Source organism: Lactuca virosa, chromosome 9 (genome assembly GCF_052849685.1).
Source record: "Lactuca virosa cultivar CGN04683 chromosome 9, Lactuca_virosa_CGN04683_v6, whole genome shotgun sequence".
In the NCBI taxonomy this organism is placed as follows: domain Eukaryota; kingdom Viridiplantae; phylum Streptophyta; class Magnoliopsida; order Asterales; family Asteraceae; genus Lactuca; species Lactuca virosa.
Window position 1 is genome coordinate 63,164,617 of NC_136434.1, and position 17,765 is coordinate 63,182,381.

The 17,765-nt window shown below is 33.3% G+C and overlaps 3 protein-coding genes and 1 pseudogene across 3 annotated transcripts; 3 read left to right on the top strand and 1 right to left on the bottom strand.

The window, feature by feature from the left end:
• The first annotated feature begins 6,097 nt into the window (after positions 1-6,097).
• On the top strand, positions 6,098-8,207 carry LOC145141392 (uncharacterized protein At2g38710-like). The gene is made up of 5 exons (XM_079074684.1): positions 6,098-6,476; positions 6,659-6,778; positions 7,390-7,504; positions 7,582-7,675; positions 7,864-8,207. The coding sequence occupies exons 1-5, from the start codon at positions 6,373-6,375 to the stop codon at positions 8,061-8,063; spliced, it is 633 nt and encodes a 210-aa protein (XP_078930810.1). The 5' UTR covers positions 6,098-6,372; the 3' UTR covers positions 8,064-8,207.
• A 1,150-nt stretch (positions 8,208-9,357) lies between these two features.
• LOC145136558 (leukocyte immunoglobulin-like receptor family A protein) lies at positions 9,358-10,993 on the bottom strand. Its single transcript, XM_079070681.1, has 4 exons — positions 10,851-10,993; positions 10,374-10,463; positions 10,025-10,292; positions 9,358-9,874 (listed from the first exon to the last, which is right to left on the bottom strand). The coding sequence occupies exons 1-4, from the start codon at positions 10,891-10,893 to the stop codon at positions 9,544-9,546; spliced, it is 732 nt and encodes a 243-aa protein (XP_078926807.1). The 5' UTR covers positions 10,894-10,993; the 3' UTR covers positions 9,358-9,543.
• A 1,350-nt stretch (positions 10,994-12,343) lies between these two features.
• On the top strand, positions 12,344-13,935 carry NBP35 (nucleotide binding protein 35). The gene is made up of 3 exons (XM_079070680.1): positions 12,344-12,492; positions 12,589-12,690; positions 12,817-13,935. Exons 1-3 carry the CDS (start codon positions 12,447-12,449, stop codon positions 13,719-13,721), a joined length of 1,053 nt encoding a protein of 350 aa, XP_078926806.1. The 5' UTR covers positions 12,344-12,446; the 3' UTR covers positions 13,722-13,935.
• A 707-nt stretch (positions 13,936-14,642) lies between these two features.
• Positions 14,643-15,255, top strand: LOC145136559 (germin-like protein 9-3; annotated as a pseudogene).
• Positions 15,256-17,765: the final 2,510 nt, after the last annotated feature.

Here is a 17,765-nt window from a genome sequence, read left to right on the forward strand (position 1 = left end):
CAGAAAAGTTATATTGAGAAAGTCCTAAGACGCTTCAGTATGCACGAAGCAAAGTCTGTCAACACACCTTTTGCAGCTCATTTCAAGCTATCATCCGCTTTGAGTCCTACTAATGAGACTGATATGGCTTACATGGCACGTGTTTCATACTCTAGTGCTGTTGGATCTTTGATGTATGCTATGATCTGCACGCGCCCTGATTTGGCTTATGCTGTTAGCATGGTTAGTAGATACATGGCGAACCCGGGGAAAGAACACTGGAAAGCAGTACAGTGGATTTTTCGTTATTTACGCGGTACGTCTTCTATGTGTTTACGTTTTGGTAAATCTAACACTGGGGTGTTCGGATATGTTGATTCAGATTATGGCAAAGATTTGGATAAACGAAGATCAATTACAGGGTATGTGTTTACTCTAAATGGTTGTGCTGTTAGTTGGAAAGCCCAGTTACAGTCTACAGTTGCCCTGTCTTCTACCGAGGCAGAGTATATGGCGATTACAGAAGCAGTTAAGGAAGATATCTGGTTGAAGGGGTTATTTGGAGAACCCGATGATAGAATAAAGGTGACCACAGTTTTCTGTGACAACCAGAGTGCTATCTTCTTGAGTAAAGATCAAATGTTTCATGACCGAACAAAGCATATTGATATTCGTTATCATTTTATGCGGGATATCATTGAAAAAGGTGATTGTGTTGTGGACAAGATTCATACAGATTATAATCCCGCTGATATGTTCACCAAAAGTCTTCCTATAGCCAAGTTCAAATTATGTTTGGACATGGTGGGTGTTTCTGATCGCAGTTGAGCCTGAAGGCTCGTGGTGGAGGAAGTATTATTTATTTTTCGGAAACAATTTTTTCTCTATATAAAATTTGCAGGTTCTTATGGAAGTTTTAGAGTTTGATGAGCTATAGGTTTTGACTAATCGTAAAGCATGACTTGCTTATTTTTGATGTCAAGGTGGAGATTGTGGAAAATGTTGCCTCCAAAATTAGCAAGTGGCAAATAGTTCAGGGGTTATTTCTGTAACTTATCATTTACTATTCATAGTTTGACTATGAATAGTAATATAAGTGTGAAATGTTTGAAAATGAGAATGGACGGTAATATGGATTGGCAACTTGTTTGGTAAATATTAGGCGCATGCTTTTTGGGTCAATAATGGAGGCGCAGTATAAACAAGTCAAATTAGAAGGCGCAACAATTTTTGGACGAAAAACTCTTTTTTCTTTTCCTTTCATATTACATTCCCTTTGGCTATAAATAGCCTAAGCCATTTTCATCATAAACACACGAACCAAAATCAAAGTATATATAGAAAAACATTAAATATATATACTTATACACCACCGTATATTTTAGCTCTCCCACTCTATTTGTAATCTCTTTCATAATCCCTGTAAACACTGCAAATTATAGTGAATTGTTTCTCGGCTTCCTCCGCCCGTGGTTTTTTCCCGATTTGGGTTTCCACGTAAATTCCTGTGTCTCTATTCTATTTATTTTATTCGTATTACGTTGTGATTATTACGCTTTAATAATTTTTGATCCCATTCCGCATTGAGCTAATATTATTTAAGTTAATTTGGATCCGTCGTATTTTACAACAGAAACATTAAGATCGAGAATTAGGAATGACACCCGAGTAAATCCATCAAATTAGTGTATGGATATTTGTAAGAATTTTACCATTCAAAATTAAATTGGAAAATAAGAGACTACAAATGTTAATTAGAAAGTAAGTCATCTTTGGGTTATAAAGTTGAAAATTTGAAGGGCTGAGTGAGCAATCTTGCGAATTATAGATAACTCGGGGATTGACTTAGACTTAAACTGGTAAACTATGTTTTGGATCTAAATTGTTATAATATCAACATTATAGGTTATAAGTGGAAGTTATTAAGTTTGAAGAGTTATTTGAATGTCAATTTGGGACAAAGTCTAAAATTAAGAAGTTGACGGGCCAAAGTTACTACTTACTAGTTGGTTAGTTTTGGATCTAAAGCCCCAAACCCTCCTCTTATCTTCATCTTAAATACCTAGGAACTTGAGCTTTGAGAGGGAAATCAATTTTGAGAGCTACTTGGTGAAATTGAAAACAAAACTGAAGATTCAGTACAGTTCCAAGTTAATTTCATCTAAGAGAAGCTTGTAATATACAAGCTTGAAGTCGAATTTTATTATTATTATTAAAGCTTGTAATATACAAGCTTGAAGTCGAATTTTATTATTATTATTATTATTATTTTTAATTTTAGCCACATTTAACATGTTATTTTTACAAAAATAAGGAAAGACTATAAATATTCTAAGAACATTGGATGTGGACAACTAGAAGTAACACCAATTTGATGCCATCTCATATGCCACATAAGCAATGATGTTGTAAAATCAAACAAAGAAATGGTTTTCATGTCATAACACCAATATTTTTTTTTGAATTTTTTTCGAGTTTGCTTTTTTTGTTTCGTGTTTCTTTTTTTAATTAATAAAACAAATATATTTTTATAAAACATAATATTAAAAAAGACAAAAAAAAGACATAATTTTTAAAAACTAAAACTAAGATTACAATAAAGACAACATAAATTTTAAAAGACAACATAAATTTTAAAAGACAACATTTTTTTCCTACTCCTAATTAACCCAAATAACATATAAATTAAACCTAAAACTATAACATTTTACTACTAATCCTAATTAACCAAATACTACTTCCTAATTTTATCCTTCATCGTTTGTAGCACCGCTAGATCTTGTGTTGGAGGTGGTGGTTGTGTTGGTGGTGATGATTTGGTGGTTGGTTGTTGCATCGAAGAGAAAGTCGGGAAAAGATTTTGTTGTAAATTTAGGTTTTGGCAAAAAGATTTTGTTGAAGGTAAGGTGAGTTAAAAAATTACAGTGGGGTGAAACAAGATTGAAAGAGGCTCCTTGGTATGTGATTTGTGGTGATCCTTGAGACAATAAAATGTTGCAATAATTTTCGTAACCGACAAATCCGATAGGCGAGGTTGTGTTTGGGTTTGATTGAAGGGTGTTTGGGTTTTGATCCATTTTTTGTTGTTGTAGAAAGTATGAGATTGTATAAAATATAGAGAGATAAAGAGAAATGTGTAAAAAAGGGTTAATATATTGTATTTATAGTAAAAATTTAAAAAGTAATTTTTTATTTGATTTTTGACCGTTTGACAACGGTCTAATGTCCAAACGGCATAATTTTTTTCTTGTTTCATCCGGTCACGAAGACGACGAGAAGCAACACGACAAGATACAACGAGATGGGGGGCGGTGTTCCGCTCGTTACGACGGCTTTGTGGCTCGTCCACGTAGGCAATAATGTTGTTTCTTGTACTCATATCGACTCCTCTAAATGAATAGACTAGGAACTAACTTTACAAAGAAATACAAATTTATTTCTTGCCATGCATGAGGAGTTGAAAGATATGTAGTCAAAATTCAAGGAAATGTATTTCGAGTTAAGAAGAACAAAATGAGGTATTTTCTAGAAAATACCATATGGTTGATCTAGAGGTACACAAACAAGTAATTATAATGTTTTGATGACGTAACCCAAATTTTGATTTGGTTTTTAGTGGATTGGAACTAGAAAACCTTATCAAAGGATCACAAAGATGAAGTTAAAAAAAGTTGTGTTGGACAAGTTTGGGAGAGGAATGACTTCAAACAAACCTCTTAGTTTGGAGTAGAATGGTTAGGATTTATGCAATTGTGTGGGTTATTTGGACGAATTTGTTAGTACGCCCTCTTTTGTAAATTTGTTAATATGCCTTTTTTTTGTAAAGTCTAAACAATATGGTTGTTCTATAGCTTAACCTGTAAACATTTTATCTCTAACTTTAACCACTTTTGGTAAATTATGCATATTTTGGTGATGTTTATTGTTCATATCCAATTTGGTCATTATGTTAGGGTAAACAACATCCATACATTGCATGTTTTGGTAATGTTCATTGTTCACATCATACAAGTTATTGACAAACAAATTAGTAAACAAGTTTGGTCATACACATCCAAATGGTCATTGCTTAAACACAATGTATATGTAAAACCATCTTTATCATTGCCAAAAGATACACAATACATCTATTATGTTGCCTTAAGATATATTCCCAAAAGATAGAATAACAACCTAAAATTAATTCAACAGTATCCAGATAATTACTAACAAACAAACAAAAATATAATCTTCCATTTTCTACCTTCACCCTTTACATGAACACCTTAAACTGCTTCTACCATACCTTGATCTGTTTCCACCACAACTTCCACAAAATCAATGTTGTCTTGAATGACATTGCTGTGATAATCCATCAACATGTATGTACACTAGGTTTTTGGTAATAAGGGATCGAACCAAGCAAAATATTTGCAATCTTTCTCCTCATCCCGCATTATTGAAAATCAAACATGATTAAGGAGATTTGAGTTGTAATTTCAAAATATAAAGGGTTAGTTACCCGAAAATTGGGGCAATTGATGAACCTTCTTCTAGGGTTTATTGGCCTCCATGATGTCCACTTACCAAAGGGGTCTTTATAATAACATCTTGCCCGTAATGCTTGCCTTCTTGATCGAACACCACTCATACTTCCTACTAAGCTTGAAGATGCCATTGTTAACTTTTTTGTTTGCTAGGATTATAACGAGCGGCCAACTTCTTCAAAAATATATAACACATCTAAGCCACATGTACCTACCATTTAATGACCTGATGTCCACCTCAACATGGAAACTGTCTCATTAAAGGTTTACCAGAAGAAAGGGCTAAACTGAGTACACTTGCCAATTTCATGTCTTTTTTTCATTAATGAAATAAAATTTAGAACTAGATCATAAATTGAACCAAAACGTTGGGACCTTTCTGCAAATTTCCCTAAGATTTAACCTATATACATCAGAGGTGAGCATATAAACCTAAAAACCGATCCAAACCGAGAAGACTGAGGACCGTTTGGATTGAATTTGAAATCCAACATTATAAAACCGGATACCAAACTGAAAAGTCTATTTGGTGTTAGCTCGTTTTGGTTTTGGTCGGTTTTCTGTTAGGTTTGGTTTGGTTTTTCGGGCCCATAGGCTTGGTGCCGGATGCGGTTCGGTTCTGGTCGGATTTTGGTTTGGCTTGATTTACTTTTACGGGCCCATATGTTCACCCCTAATTTCAAATGTATTCTTGATTTGTTATGAATTTCAAACTTGAAAAACAAAAAAAATAATTTATAAAACATGATAAATAAGTCTGAAAACATGTATGTTATGTTTTCTTAAGGCCTAAATAACATTTAACATAAGAAAAAAAGTACTTTTTTAATCTTTATGACTTTTTCTTCCTATAATTTCAAACTAGAAAAATCTAATTTGTTTACATGTACAAGGTCAAAAACAGAATTAGATAAGTCCCAAAATAAATCATTTTAGTTTATTAAGGCTTACAACACAATTAAACATAAGACAAATATACATTCTTAAACTTTTGAATATGTTCTTGCTATGAATTTCAAACTTGTTATGGTATGATTTTCGAACTTTAAAAAACTACGCAAAACTATTTTGAGTATGTAATTTGTAAAATATGATAGATATGAGAAAAGTTCACTTGCTACAAATTCCAAATTTGCTCGCCATTTGTTACGATTTTCAAACTAAAAAAACTAGTTTTGAAGTGTATAATTTGTAAAATAGAATAGATACAAGAAAATTTTACTTCTATTGTGACAATCTTTGGAATAAAAGTAAGTCTTCATTTTGTTTTTCAACTTTCAACTTGTTCTTTCTATGACAAGCTATTAGAGAGAAATACAAAAGGAGTTGCAAAGAGAATTATGTTTTTAAAAATCTCGAACTAAATAATTATTTTGGCTTTTTGTTAAAATCATTACACAATTTTTTTTTTCTCACTATATAACTTTTAGTTTATAATTTTTTTTTAACTAATTGATTTCAAAGTGTAAGATATATTAACAATGATTATTGGGGGACTTAAATGCAATTCTCACAAAAAATAAAAAAGAAGCCTTCCTGTTGCAATTACAAAAACATATACACCTACTTTCCTCATCTTCCCAATGATTCCCACCTTTTCAAAACAAAAAAAGAGAGTTTGATTGGGTTTCTTCCTCCTCAGGCGGTGTTGTTTCAGCGGATTTTAAGCGATTTCAAACAACACCCGTTTGAGATTTATAGATATACGAAACCCCTCTTTGAAGGATTCTTTCAACCGATTATATAAGTTGATACCTACATAATTTTATAATCGGAATTGGTGCGCGATTATCCATCGTTCAAAACCCTAATCCCTCTTTCTATCATTGGGAATTTAATAAATAAATCAGAGGAAAAACAGGAAAGAATGGTGTCGGCAAATAGGGAGATGGTCGTGTATTGCTTCGATACCCTGGTGGCGCATTACAATGGCGAAGAAGTCCCTCCTCCTGCTTTCGATGAGGGTCAACAGTAATACTCTCACTCTCTTTATATATATCTATAGATGATATCGATAATCAGTTGTGCTATTGCTACTTCTTTATGCTAAAGGGTGTTTGAATGTGTGTTTTCAAAGTGATTATTTCAACTTGAAAAGGATCAAAATTGGATAATTGTGTGCAAATCATAATAAGGTTTGTTTGTGATTTCAGCCCATTGTTTGTGACATGGAAGAAAGTGGTGAATGGCTATGAACCTCGTTTACGTGGATGCATAGGGACTCTTGCACCTCGTGGCATAGTAAATGGTTTCAAGGATTATGCTTTAACAAGGTTAGTACTCTATTATGCACTTAAAATATCATAAATGAACAATTTGTTTTTTCTTCACAAAACACCATTAAAACCCAAAAAAGAAAGGGTCTGTGAAGAAGAAATTACTTGACTTTACTAGTTTATGACACTAACCCTACTATATACTATTTCCCATCTAAATTTTTACTAGTTTCTGTCACCAAATGTTGAATTTACTAGTTTTCTTTAGGAAAAAATCGATAATTACATCACAAAGGTGCAAAAAACTGTGATGTATTCGAAAAAGAATCTTTATTAAAACTTCACAAGAATAAATAGTGCTCCTTTTGTCCCAAAAAATGAACGCTTTCTAACTTGATTGCCTTAAATAATGCAAAGTCTTCTTTTTTCCAAATGTTCTTTTTCAAATTGACCTATTTGCTCGTTAAGGTGTTGCTGTAATTTTTCTTGTTAATTACATTTTGGCATTCAAAACTGAAATTAAACAAGAATAGAAAATGTAGGGAGTACTGGGGTTATCAAATTGCTCAAATTGCAGGAAATAGCAATGTAATTTACGTTTCTACTAATTTACTTCACTTATTTATTTATTAATATTTACTGAATATTTTTGTGTTTGTTTTTTCTAGTGCTTTGAGGGATCATCGATTCCCTCCCATACAAGCTAAAGAGTTACCATTATTGCAATGTACAGTTTCAATTCTTGCTAATTATGAAAATGCTGCTAATTATCTCGATTGGGAGGTATGTTTTAATTTTTATATAAAAAAATTGTTACATTAAATGGTCTAAAGTAAGTATCCATGTATGTTATTTTGCAGGTAGGAAAACATGGTATAATTATCGAGTTTACTGATCCAGACTTTAACACAAAGCGAAGTGCCACATACCTACCTGAAGTGGCAGCTCAAGAAGGTTATATTTTGTCAATTTGGGTTTTTAAAGGGTTAAATTGTAATTTACTTAAAAAAATGTTGGTGTATCAACCAAACCTAATCTTATATGTTTTGACTTGTTACTTTAATCTGTCTGATTTGTGTATTGTGGCACGTGTAATTAAACAATATAATTGATTAATTTTTGGTGTTTTTTTTGTTAATTAGGTTGGACAATAATTGAAGCAATTGATTCTTTGATGAAGAAAGCTGGTTACAATGGTGCGATTAATGACTCAGTAAGGAATCGTATTCGACTGACTCGTTATCAGAGCACGTTGTTCGCTATGCACTATAGTGATTATGTTAACTATGTGAAAACGACAAGGGGTGTTGCACCCTCTGTTGTGGGCCTTAAAGCCCATTAAGCTCTTCATCGCTTTAAAGTTTAAACTCATTGGTTTCCATAATAAACTTATTTTGGTCCTTAGAACAAAAAGTACGTATTTATTTGTGTTCTTCAAGTTAATGTAATGATGTTACTTATTTATGTGAAGTTATCTGTTTTTTTATATTTAAGGTTGAATTGGTATTTTTGGTAATTAAGGAGACAACTGAGTACTGCTAAAGTCTGACTATGAGGCCTTTTAACCCGCAACTGACTACTTATTGAAATAAAAGACTGAACATTTAAGGCTATCGACTGAAAGATAGATTTCTAATAAGTAACAACTTCTAATATCCCTCCTTCGGAGAAAAAAAAACACAACTTTTAATACCACTAGCCCATAATCATTTTGGTTTATGTTGGGTACAAATTAGGTAGTCTTTACTAACTATGCCTCAAGTGTGGCATGCTGCCCTCGGTTGGATATGCTCTATACCCTAATCCAAGTGGTAGCAAATTTTTAACTGTTGTGTGCATTTGTGCAACATGCACCATATTAGGACTAATGTTAATGAGATAAAAGTTACTAATTTTCTATTCCATTCAAAAAGGTGAAATAAAGACCAAAAACTCCTTCGTCTAGGAAAAAAACATGAATAATGTCATCTTTTTTTCGTGAAAATAACACCAGAAAATTTGTTAAGTCATGTCTTATGTGTCCCACGCAGCCTAAGAGTGCTGCATAAGAGTTTGTGTGATCTTTAAAATAAACAAATGTAACTAATCCACTTAAGCATTTTTCAAGTTGAAGTTATGATGACTTGGTAAGACATGTAGAAATATGGTGGATAACTTATGGATTGTGTTCAAATCATGACACTACTCAGCTTCTCAGCTTCTGATCATAAAGATTCATCTCTAGTGACTTCAAACAGTCCAAAAACCATCCTTTTTCCAAATTTTTTTATGGATTTTCTAAAAGTAGCTACTAAGTTCGTTGAGCCCACCTACGTAATTAGCAAATGGTCTAATGAGCTAGGAAATCTTCATAACGGCGTGCTCCCATATACAAGACATTTATTTTCGTTAACATAGTTATTTATTTATTATTATTATTATTATTATTATTTTGTAAAATCTCTTGATATAAGACTTTATTTTAACAATATTTTTTTTCTGTGAAAATGCTCTCTGAAGATTTATACAAGAAAAAAACTTCAAAACGTATGTTTTCTTTACAAAAATACCCAAGATTTTAGCAGTTTAAATGTAATTTCCCTAGTCAAAACTTATCTTTTTATCTGTTGTTCATCACATTTGTCATGTTTGGTGAATTAGTTAAAACCCATTTGTGACCATATACATAGATAAGTACAGTACTTGGTTCAATACTTCAATCCTACAAAAAAAGATACACTTTTAAGATCAAATCTTAATAAACAAAGCGTTTTGTAGCAAATATGGCAAACAAAGATGTGGATAATCATCAAGAGAGAAGTGATATGATTCACAAACCAAAATTAATCAGACTCATGGCGTCTCTTCCCTTTGTCTCTCTTGTGTCTCCTGTCATCATCATCATCACCACGCCTTTTCTCTCTCCTCTCATGTTTCCTCTCATCTCTCTTTTCATACTTTTCATGTTTCCTTTCTTCTCTTCTTTCATGCTTTTCTTTTTTCTTTTCCTCCCGCCTTCTTTTCTTCTTGCTGCTCTCATCTTCAGAATCTTCCTTTGAATCTCCTCTTGCAGATGGAGTTTCAGACACATTTGCATTTACATTTACATTTTTGGGTGCCTCCATTGTCACCACAGGCTGCAAAGAACTTGACTCTTCCCATGCTTTAGGTGCCCTGTAGTATAATTTCAAAGAAATGTTAAAACTTTACAACCCTAAAAACACATATAACACACTAATCTTTGCAAGAATTGACATTTTGAACAAATTCATTCATTCTAACAAAATACAATGGTATATTTGGTATTATGGATTAGAAACTTACTTGGCAAAACCAAGACCTTGAACATGAGCAGCCTCAGCATGACCTGCTCCCAAATCTTCAGCAGTAGACCCTCTCTTCACAAGTTCAGAAAATTCATGTTTATCAAGTCTATTAGTTTGAGGTTTTGAAGAACGCTTTGGAGCTAAACCTAAAGCCTCCCTCATAGCCTGCTCTTCTTCTTCCTTGATCCTTCTTATCTCTTCCTTTGCAGCTTCCATGTCTGCTTGTTTTGATTTTTTATCTCTAGAATACCAGTGTAGATCCTTTCCTGTTGTTCAAGGTTACATGTATATATTATAATGGACACCCCTAAAAAGATCTATTTACAACTAAAGAATGAAAGACTAACCTTTCTGCCATCTTCCTACAGGAGCCTTAAGACTGTGACCAATATAGTTTTCTCTATATTTATCAACCTTCACATCATCCCAGTTGAATTCTGCATATTAGTAACATTAATCATGTTAATATAAGTTTTAGAAGATTCTTATTCTATGGGATAGAACATCTTAGTTTACTAATTTCCCACAAATCCATCCATATATCAGCGTATTGGCTTATTTCACAAAACTTGCGATAAACAATTTGGCAATAACCCTTCTTTAAAGTGTCGAATGATTTCAAAAGATGAACAAATTCCCAAACATTCATCCTATTATATATGTCCTACATACCAGATCGATTAAGAAACATTCATCATGTAATCTCGCGGAATCAATTCACCTAATTTTCGGAGATACACAAATAAACACAAGAAATATATACTAAACTTAGATCATAACTGATTTCAAAACCCTAAAAAGCAAAAGATGAGGTTTGAACTTACGATCTCGACCACCACGCACACCACCTCTGGAAGGATGATACATAGTCGCTATAAACTTCAAATCACAGGAGAAGATCGAAGAAATCTTAGCAATTTCGCTCGTCCGAATTCGGAAAGAGGTATTGATTTTGAGAATTTGTGTGTTATCGAGGATTGTTATTAAAAACAGTTAGTTACAGAAAATACCCTGAACTTATACATATTTTCTGAATAAGGCCCTCTAAGGATTGTTTTTACAGGGGAAAATACTTAAATTACTAATACTATTTTTCCATTTAATAAAAATATTATAAACAAATAACTTGTAAAAGGGACATACTTTTAAAAGATTTTTCATTTTAAATAATGATTTTTTTTTCAAGAATCTATATTATAAATGTATAATCAAACAAATGACTTGGAATTTTCAATAAAGATAGAGTTTTGTTAATTATCCCATAAACCTTTAAGTACAGGTAACAAATCGGGTAATCCTGTGGTTTTTTTTGTTTAACACGACACAACACGATGACATGTTTTTTTTAACTAATATGAAAACGAACCGATTACTAAACAAAAAAATACGACACAACAAAGATAACATAAAATAACAATTAGTTTATTTAATTAATATTTAATCATACATAACAAGACAAACACGAAAAACACGATAAAAACTGTTAAATTGTGTCAATTTCGTGTCGAATTTTGAAAACAAACACAACACAACATGACGTCTTATTTTTTATATTTGACATGAACACGACACGAACATGAATTCGAATTTCAGTTTCGTCCTAAATTTCGTTTATGTTGTGTATTTTTGTCATGTCATGTTATCAATTGTCACCCCTACCTTTAACATTGGTATTGAGAACATGTAGCATTAATTAGAATTGGTTAACAAGACATGTTTGTTTGCGCTAAATTTGATTTCTTATAAACAATATATTGAATGTGATAAAAAAAATATTTTATTGTAAAATACGTTTTAATAAAAATGAATAAAGTTTTATAAGTATTTAACTATTTTATAAACAATTTTTTATAGGATAAATGACCTTTGTTTTTAAAACTTTAATAAAAAGTAATCATTTATTTTACAAAATACTTTGAACTTTGTGAAATTATTTTAAGAACGATGGCACTATAGAAAAACCTCTTATTTGCTATTGCTTTCACAAAATAAATTAGAAAAAGACAAATAATTTTGTAAAATGTAAATCATTATTTTGCAAAATATGATCATTGATCAATTTCAAGAATCGTGAATGATTATTTTGCAAAACAATAAGATTTTGCGTTAAAATGTTAAAAAAATAATTTTAATGTACTAAATAAGTTTTATAAGAATTATTTTACGAAAATGTGTATTTATTTTATAATAATTAAAAAAAATCATTTAACAATATGACACGATCATATCTTATTATCATATATTCATATTTTAGTGATCATCCAATTTTTGACCCTTCCTAAAACAGACGAATCACGAGTTGAATCGGGCGAGTCCAAGGTCGGTTAGGGTAGCGTATAAATGGAGTTCGTGAAGGTTTAAGCCGCCATTTATCAACACGCTTTCTTCTGCTAAACGCAAACCAGAGGAAACTAGTGAAAATGGAGAACGGCAACCACAAAGAAGTCCCCGACAACGCCAACGAACGTAGGGTTAACACTTAACACCACTTCTTTTACCTCCTTATTGTGAAATCAATTACTTTTCCCATTGATCCTGACCTAATTGATTCTCCGGTTTCAGATTGCCCCGGGACAGAAGCAGAAGATGCCGGAAAAGCCGATGCTTGCGCCGGTTGCCCTAATCAAGAAGCTTGTGCTACTGCTCCTAAAGGCCCCGATCCAGGTTCTCTTTGTTTGTACTTTGTATACTGACTCACATATCTATAGCTTAATCGTTGTGCTTCATATTCGATTTTCAATTCGTTAAACGTGTTTTTCCTAATCGAATAGTCTTCTTTTCCTTGCATAGATTTGGTAGCAATCGCAGAACGAATGGCTACAGTAAAGCACAAGATCCTGATATTATCCGGTAAAGGCGGTGTAGGTAAGAGCACATTCTCAGCTCAACTCTCATTCGCACTAGCAGCTATGGATCATCAAGTAGGTCTACTCGACATCGACATATGTGGCCCAAGCATTCCAAAAATGCTCGGTTTAGAAGGCCAAGAGATTCACCAAAGTAACCTAGGTTGGTCCCCTGTGTATGTCGATTCCATCGGAGTCATGTCAATCGGATTCATGCTTCCAGATCCAGATGACGCCGTTATCTGGAGAGGCCCTCGCAAGAATGGAATCATCAAACAGTTCCTCAAAGACGTTTACTGGGGTGAACTTGATTTCCTTGTAGTAGACGCCCCACCAGGTACCTCAGATGAACACATCTCAATCGTCCAATTCCTCAAAGAAACAGGAATCGATGGAGCCATTATTGTCACCACTCCACAACAAGTTTCTTTGATTGATGTCAGAAAGGAGGTGAGTTTCTGTAAGAAAGTTGGAATCCCAGTTCTTGGTGTTGTGGAGAACATGAGTGGATTGTCTCAACCTGTGACTGATTTCAAGTATGTGAGGCAATTGAAGAATGGAGAACAAGATGATGTTACAGAATGGGCTTTGAAGGTTATGAGGGAGAAAGCACCGGAGTTGTTGGATTTGGTTGCGTGTAGTGAGGTGTTTGATAGTAGTGGTGGAGGTGCTGCAAGGATGTGTGTTGAAATGGGTGTTCCTTTCCTTGGGAAAGTGCCTTTGGATCCGAAGTTATGTAAAGCTGCTGAAGAAGGTAAGTCTTGTTTTGTTGGTGATGAATGTGGTGTTAGTGCTCCTGCACTTTCTGCGATTATTAATAAATTGCTGAAAAATAACATGTTTGCCTGATCAGAAAATGGTGTCGTTTTGAGTAGTTTGATGTTAATCTGATTCTGGTTGTTTGTTGCAATCATTAGGATGCTACTTATGTGAATTTTGATATTTTTACTTCACAGAAAATTATGGTTATCTATTTGTATTTGTCCTGCTATCTAGACAAGAGTTCCACATGTATATTGTCTTTTACAAGTGAATAAAACATACAAAACTTCTGTTGACCATGCATCGGTATGTTTGGGAGTATATTTACTTGTGTAAAAAGGCGTGTTACAAAAAAAAATGTAACTATATTTGAAAGTGCATCAAATACTGTGTTGAGACTTGAGACATAATCAAATTGAATCGGATCGGACTAAAACCAAATCCAAACTTGCTTTTAAACTGAAATGAAAATGATCTGAAAACCGAATTTTATGTATATCCTATGTTACTTATTGAATATAAAAAAAATAATGATGACCTTGTATGAGTGTTTGTATGTGTAATGTTTTTACGAAAGCCCTTTGGTTTAAGTTCATATTCTTATTAACACGAACCAAATTCAGGTTGTTTTGTTTGGGTTAACAAATCTATAACTGAACAACCTACAAAACCCAACAACTAAAAAAAAAAAGGATTGAATATCATATTCATATAAATGGATTGGGATACTCGTCCAACAAGGTTTTTAATCAACAAAGATACAGCTATATGTGGTGAAGTAACCAAGATTTCTTGTTAAAAATCTTTAAAATTACAAAATAACCTAAAATTTCAAGCGAATCGTCAAATTAACAATTGACAAGTAAAACTGATTTTACATAAAACCTTTGATACAAAATTACAAGAAGCATATTCTTTGGTTTATCTCATAATATGTGTGTATATATACACACACATACACATCTTCCATGAATCAAGAATCAGACCCCTTTCTAGTACTTTCTAGCTTCAAGAATGGCATCCAAACTCCAATTTTTCTTATTTCTTTCGCTTTCATCTGCCATTGTACATATAACAATGGCAGGAGACCCCGACATTCTAACAGACTTCATTCCACCACCAATTTCCTTCGGCCCACCTGGCGGCAACTACTTCAGATTCACCGGAATGAGAAGCCTAGTCGGTGCACCATTTCCTACCACTTTCAAGGTGACAAAAGCCGCCATGGCTGAGTTCCCAGCTCTCAATGGTCAAAGTGTTTCCTACGCTGTCCTCCAATTCCCTAGCAACACAGTCAACCCACCTCACACCCACCCACGGGTTTGTACTCATGGGTTCGTTAGATGTTGGGTTTGTTGACACAACTAATAAGTTGTTTACTCAAAAATTGCAACAAGGTGACATCTTTGTGTTCCCTAAGGGACTTGTCCACTTTCAGTTTAATAGTGATGCTAAGTCACCCGCATTGGCGGTGTCTGCATTTGGAAGTGCTAATGCGGGGACGGTTTCGATTCCGAATTCGGTATTCAATACGAGTATAAGTGATCAGGTGTTGGCGATGTCGTTTAAAACTGATGTTGCTACGATTCAGAAGATTAAATCCGGGCTTGCGGGGAAATAGGATTGATATATTTTGTTTATGGTTTTTAAACTCAGATGTTGTTCTCGATTTGGTGAATACATCGGTGTTAAAATAATAACAATTTGATTTGATAAAGTTACATCTCTAATTCGATATCGTTTTAAAAACATGTACATGCATCTTTTGTTAATAAGGGGTGTGCAAAAATCGTTCCAAAACAAAAACCAAAAAATCGAATTAAGTCCCAATAAAAATAACTATATTCACTTTATTTCTTGGTTTTGAAGTTTTGAAAATTTGGTTTTTGGTTTGGCATGTGTGCTGGTGGAGGGAGGGGGGTTAGGGTTTAAACACATCATCAAACGTTTCTAACAATTTTAAACACATAATAATAATGCAAATAAACACAATCAATTTATATGGTTCACATGATCAGAGTCATCGACTAACACGAAAGAGAAGCAAAAAAGAAAGACCCACAACTTTCTATCTCTTTCTGAGGGTTTTTTTTTTCTTCGTGTGAGTCCCGATTGTGGCAAAAGAACTACCCAACATACCCTCGGGGCTAACACCCCTTGGAGAAGACGATAGACAGTAAATTTACATGAACCTATGTTCATATATGAACATATGTTCATAGTTAATATTTAAAGAGCCTTTTAATCCAACATATGTTCTTATTTTTTCTCAACAAAAGGTGCATCGCTTTATCTTTATGTATATATATGTCCTCGTAGCAATAAAGCACCCCTGATTGCCTACTTTTGGGAGCAGCATGTTAAAAGAAAAGAACTACCATGTCCATGTTTGTTCCTTCCTCACTTTTGTGTCTCTCTCTTTACCAGTCGCAACCAGCCTTCTTTGTCGAAATCAAAATTGCAGGTAAACAAACAAACCGATTATAGGGTATAAAAAAGGTAATAATTACGTGAAGATGGTAATGTTGGGGGGGGGGGGGGGGTGTTGTGATGGTGTTTGCAATGGTATTTTTGTGGTATCCCGGTGGAGTTCGGTTGTGGAGATTTTCCGGTTGTGTAGCTAGTTGCGTAGGGATAATGATGATAACAATGGTATTGGTGGTCAGTGTTGAGAAGGAGATCGAAAACAAAAGGTGGGTTGTGATGATGGTGTCAAGATGCAAAAGCCTCATTATGCCCTTGCATGTTAGGACAATGGGTATAATGTTATTGATGCACCATTTCCAATATAATCACTTCATATAATGATATAAGGTTATGTGGTTAGCTTGTGTTATTTGGTTTTGTATTGAACATTCTTTCTCTCTCTCTTTATATATATATATATATATATATATATATATATATATATATATATATATATATATATATATATATATATAGAGAGAGAGAGAGAGAGAGAGAGAGAGAGAGAGAGAGAGAGAGAGAGAGAGAGAGAGAGAGAGAGAGAGCTTGCGAACTCATAATCAGCTCATCATTTTTCAACACCAAAAACATCAATCTTCTCCAAATGGTGCGTCTAAACCATATCTAGGCTAAAAAAAAAGATTTGACAATTTTTTTTATTTTCAAAATTTGCATGTATGCACAATCAACAATCATATGGACTGTTGATGAGCACAATCATCAGTCATATGGACTGCTGATGTGCACAATCAGCAACAATATGGACTGGTAATGAGCAATCAACAATCCATATGACTGTTGATTGTGCTCATCAGCAATCCATATGACTGTTGATTGTGCTCATCAACAATCATACAAAAAAACCTTCTAAAAAAAATCGTCAAATCTTTTTTTTGAGCCTAGATGTGGCTTAGACGCACGATTCGGAAAATATTGGTGTTTTTAGTGTTGAAAAATGATGAACTGATTATGAGTTCGCAAGTTCAGCCTAGATGTGGCTTAGACGCACGATTCAGAAAATATTGGTGTTTTTAGTGTTGAAAAATGATGAACTGATTATGAGTTCGCAAGTTCTCACAAATCTTTTGGTTCTCAAAAGCACCTGGCTCGCTGTCTCTCTCTCTCTCTCTCTATATATATATATATATATATATATATATATATATATATATATATATATATATATATATATATATATAGAGCTAGGTTCAATTGTTTAAAGTATTTTTTGTGTTATTGTATGCATAAATGTGGGCCAATCAAAATTTAAAATATAAATAAATAATTAAATAAATAAATAAAGGTAATTAGGTAATTTTATAAACAACTTCCCCAAATACTTTCCTATAATTATGTTAATTGATTTTAACCTAATTTATCCCCTCTCAGTGCTTTGAATCTTCACACGTCTTCTTTAAATCCTCTTATTTTCCAATTTCTTAGATTCAAAACAGATACACTCGACACAATCAAATCAACATCTAATTCAGTTCAATTCTGTTCTGTTTTTTCGAATAAGTTAATCTCAATTTGTGTAATTGATTGGTTTTGCAGCAAAAGATTGTGGTGACGGTCACAATGAACAACGAAAATAAAATTCGTAAGGCTATGAAAATCGTCGTTAGTCTCTCTGGTAAGATCATGTTTTCTGATTTTCCTCTTCCC

Excerpts from the sequence above, each read along its gene's own strand:
- LOC145141392 (XM_079074684.1), top strand. The coding sequence starts at position 6,373 with ATGGTGTCGGCAAATAGGGAGATGGTCGTGTATTGCTTCGATACCCTG. Across the intron at positions 7,505-7,581 it reads CTAATTATCTCGATTGGGAG|GTAGGAAAACATGGTATAAT; the intron begins GTATGTTTTAAT and ends GTTATTTTGCAG. Across the intron at positions 7,676-7,863 it reads TGAAGTGGCAGCTCAAGAAG|GTTGGACAATAATTGAAGCA; the intron begins GTTATATTTTGT and ends TTTGTTAATTAG.
- LOC145136558 (XM_079070681.1), bottom strand. The coding sequence starts at position 10,893 with ATGTATCATCCTTCCAGAGGTGGTGTGCGTGGTGGTCGAGATC. Across the intron at positions 10,464-10,850 it reads TGTGCGTGGTGGTCGAGATC|AATTCAACTGGGATGATGTG; the intron begins GTAAGTTCAAAC and ends ACTAATATGCAG. Across the intron at positions 10,293-10,373 it reads TGTAGGAAGATGGCAGAAAG|GAAAGGATCTACACTGGTAT; the intron begins GTTAGTCTTTCA and ends CTTGAACAACAG.
- NBP35 (XM_079070680.1), top strand. The coding sequence starts at position 12,447 with ATGGAGAACGGCAACCACAAAGAAGTCCCCGACAACGCCAACGAAC. Across the intron at positions 12,493-12,588 it reads CCCCGACAACGCCAACGAAC|ATTGCCCCGGGACAGAAGCA; the intron begins GTAGGGTTAACA and ends CTCCGGTTTCAG. Across the intron at positions 12,691-12,816 it reads TCCTAAAGGCCCCGATCCAG|ATTTGGTAGCAATCGCAGAA; the intron begins GTTCTCTTTGTT and ends TTCCTTGCATAG.